Source organism: Charadrius vociferus, unplaced genomic scaffold, assembly GCF_000708025.1.
Source record: "Charadrius vociferus isolate BGI_N301 unplaced genomic scaffold, ASM70802v2 scaffold711, whole genome shotgun sequence".
In the NCBI taxonomy this organism is placed as follows: domain Eukaryota; kingdom Metazoa; phylum Chordata; class Aves; order Charadriiformes; family Charadriidae; genus Charadrius; species Charadrius vociferus.
Genome location: NW_009646852.1, coordinates 301,375 through 304,357, shown reverse-complemented (window position 1 = coordinate 304,357; position 2,983 = coordinate 301,375). Strand labels below are relative to the sequence as shown.

Here is a 2,983-nt window from a genome sequence, read left to right as displayed (position 1 = left end):
CATTTGGCAAGTTGCACCCCCCCCGCCCGCAGCAGCCAGCACCCCCAAACCCCACTGCAACCGAGAGGGGCTGAAACCCCGTAGTGTGTACCCCCCTTCCGTGGGACGGCTCAGTCCCTACCCCTCCATACTCACCTCTTCTCCTGGGGGGGAGGCTCAGACTCACCAAGGGACCAAGACTACCCGGTGTAGGGAGGGTAGGGGGCTCTGGGCAGCTCTGTATTCACTCCCTGCTCAGCCCCTTTCACCCCCCCATCACGCTTCCATCTCTTAACCGACAACAAGCTTTGAGCAACAGCCCCCCCAGCCCTTAAACCAGCGCCAGAAGGGTCCTGCTGCCCCCAGCCAGCTCCAAAGCAGGTCTCGCCACTGTGCATCCTGTGGCAGCCGCTCCAGGGAGCTGGAGAGGGGGAAAACCAGCCTGGAAGCAGGCAAGGACAGCGGTGGGTGTAGAGCCCATCGGATCGGACCCTTCCAGGGCAGGGCTGATCCTGAGAGCCCCAGCTCCAGGGCAGGGGGGTGGCAGAGGCGTCCCGTTCCCACGGGCAGGGCCAGGACGGAGGGCAGGCAGCAGCACCGCCAGGGACACACACACACAAAGGCAAGAAGAAGCACTTGCTTTCGCTGAGCGAGGGGATGGATTTGGGCCGGCAGCAGGGCAGCAGTTTGAGGAATCGCTGCTTCAGCGCTTTTTTAGTTTGGCCCGGCGGGTTGCCTGGAAGAAAGAAGGAGTCACCAAGCAGAAGAAGAGTTAACAGAGTGGCGGCCCCCGGACCCGGCGGGCAGCAGAGTTGGGCTCCCGGCACAGGGCGAGCGGGGCCAGAGGCAGCACATGCAGCGCGACGCAGGAGGAGCAGGAAGGCAAAGCCCAGCCCAGGCTCTGCTCAGCCTTTCTACTTCATCCCAGGACAAACCCGGCACTGGAGTTTTCCTCCTTGGGAAGGACGGGGATGACAAAGGGGCTACCCACACCCAGCACCTCTGCACCCCCACCGTCAGAACATGCACTGGAGACACCCAGCAGCCCAGAATACCTGGAGATGGCAGGGCTGGACTCTGCCCTTTAGTCCAGAAGCCAAATACCTGCTCCCTGGGGAACCCTCCCTGAGGTGCTCTGCAGCGAGGCAGGGCAGGATGGAGCCCAAGAAACAGCCTGTGGCTGAGCCAGGGCATTGCATCCTCCCCAGAGCTCGGCGCCGGGTTTGATCCTGTTGGCACCCGACAGCTGAACGAGAAGCATGCACCGAACCCAGCCATGCAGCCCGGACTGCAGCATGCACCCCCGCCCCAGCACGGCACTGGGATCCCAGCCCGGGGCCCTGCTTTGAGACAGCCAGGAGGGGAGCGGGGCTCAGGGCTTTGCCTTGGCCAGGCTACAGGGCAGGATGAGGGGCTCCCCACATCAGCCTGGCCCGTAGCCGTCGCTTCCAAGTGGCCCTGAATAAACAGCAAGTCCCCTCGCTGCACAGACACCCTCCGCCACCCCTTATTCCCCCCCATCCGGACCCCCAATGGCTTTGCTCAGCCCCATCTCTCCCTGCTGGCGCTGCCCCACGGCTGCAGACCCGCTCCCTCCCTGCCCGCGGTGCCTCAAGCCAGCGAACTCAGCGCAGGACTAACGCTGCAGGCGGGGAGGGGATGAAGGCCATGCCGGGTGCCGGCCCCCGAAGGGAGGCAGACAGCGGCACAGGGCACCGATGGGATGAAAGGTGCAAAGTTCCCTTGGGGATCTGCTGTCAACGGCGTTTGCTCCAAGCGCCTCGGACATCTGCACGCAGCAGGTCACAATGCCTTGCGTACCTTGAGCCCTGGTTCTGGGGGTGTTTCTGTAGGGGGATAGCAGATGGGGCTTCTCCAGCAGCTTTCTCAGCCTTGTGGGGCTGAGCTGAGCCCTGGGTGCTGGGGAAATTGTGCTACACAGTAGCTGGTTCCAGTGCCCAGAGGGGGATGTGGGTCTGCAGGCAGCTCCATCACTCTGGGGTGATGGAGAACAGCTCATTTCGATGGAGACAGGTCATTGTCCCAGTAGGACATCACACAAAGCCACTTCAAGAGGGTAAACTTGTAACTGGGGAAGTGGCACCCACAGCAGGGTGCCAGTGACATGCAAATGAGTAGCGGATGCACAAATGCACCCCCTGGCATTTGTCACAGGGCAACAGAGGCAAGGGCCAGGATCTTGGCGCTGGCAGCACAGCCTGGCCCCTGTCTGCTCCAGGGTTTGCAGGCAGGTGAGGAAAGAGGCTTTTTCCTTCCTAGAAGCGGGCATCAGTTGTGCACAAAACATGATTTTGACCCAGCTAACTTTTCCAGGGCTTTAATTTGCAGAGGGAAAGGGAAATTGCACCTTTCAGCCTTCCAGGGATGCCCTGGGGCCAGGTCCCTCCTGGCAGAGCCGAATTGTGGGAACAGACCTGGGAGGCAGGAGCAGCACCTCCGGCCAGGACCAAGGGACAGGGCGGGCAGAGCAACAGCCAGCGCCAGGGTGATGGACCAGGTGAGGGAGCAGGGCGGGAGGGAAACCACACAGCGAGAGAGATGCAACAGAGAGTAAACTGTGGTTGGACTCACAGGGGCAGCAGGTATAGGCACGTGCAGTAGGTCAGGTCAGGTGCAAGTTACACTTTAGTTTGTTATAAAGAAGGAAAAAGAAAAAAAAAAATAATAAAGAACATGGGCGTTTTCTTAAGGAGGAAACTGAAGAAGGCCCGATTCCAGGGCCCCCGGGGCAGGAGAAGGAGCACGTTCAGCACTTGCAGCTTAACAACAGGAGAGGGGTGACCAGGGCTGGGGTTTTGCTGTCCTGGCTTTGGTGCACCTGAGGGCTCTGCTGGGGACAACACGCTGTCCCCTTTCTGTCCCCCAGCATCCATACTGTGAGCAAGTCCAGGGGCTCCCCAGGCTCCCCCCCACCAGGAAGTGGCTCTGCCCGGAGATGAGGAGCTGAGCCTGGCCACGGGCTGCCCCACTGGGCACATGGGAC

The 2,983-nt window shown here is 61.3% G+C and overlaps 1 protein-coding gene across 1 annotated transcript in view; it reads right to left on the bottom strand.

Moving 5' to 3' along the window:
• Window positions 1-2,983, bottom strand: part of KCNIP2 (Kv channel interacting protein 2) — a 20,468-nt gene that overhangs the window by 3,090 nt on the left and 14,395 nt on the right. Inside the window, exon 2 of the mRNA XM_009894252.1 lies at window positions 620-715. Within this exon, the coding sequence (XP_009892554.1) occupies window positions 620-715 (96 nt within the window). The remainder of the gene's footprint in view (window positions 1-619; window positions 716-2,983) is intronic.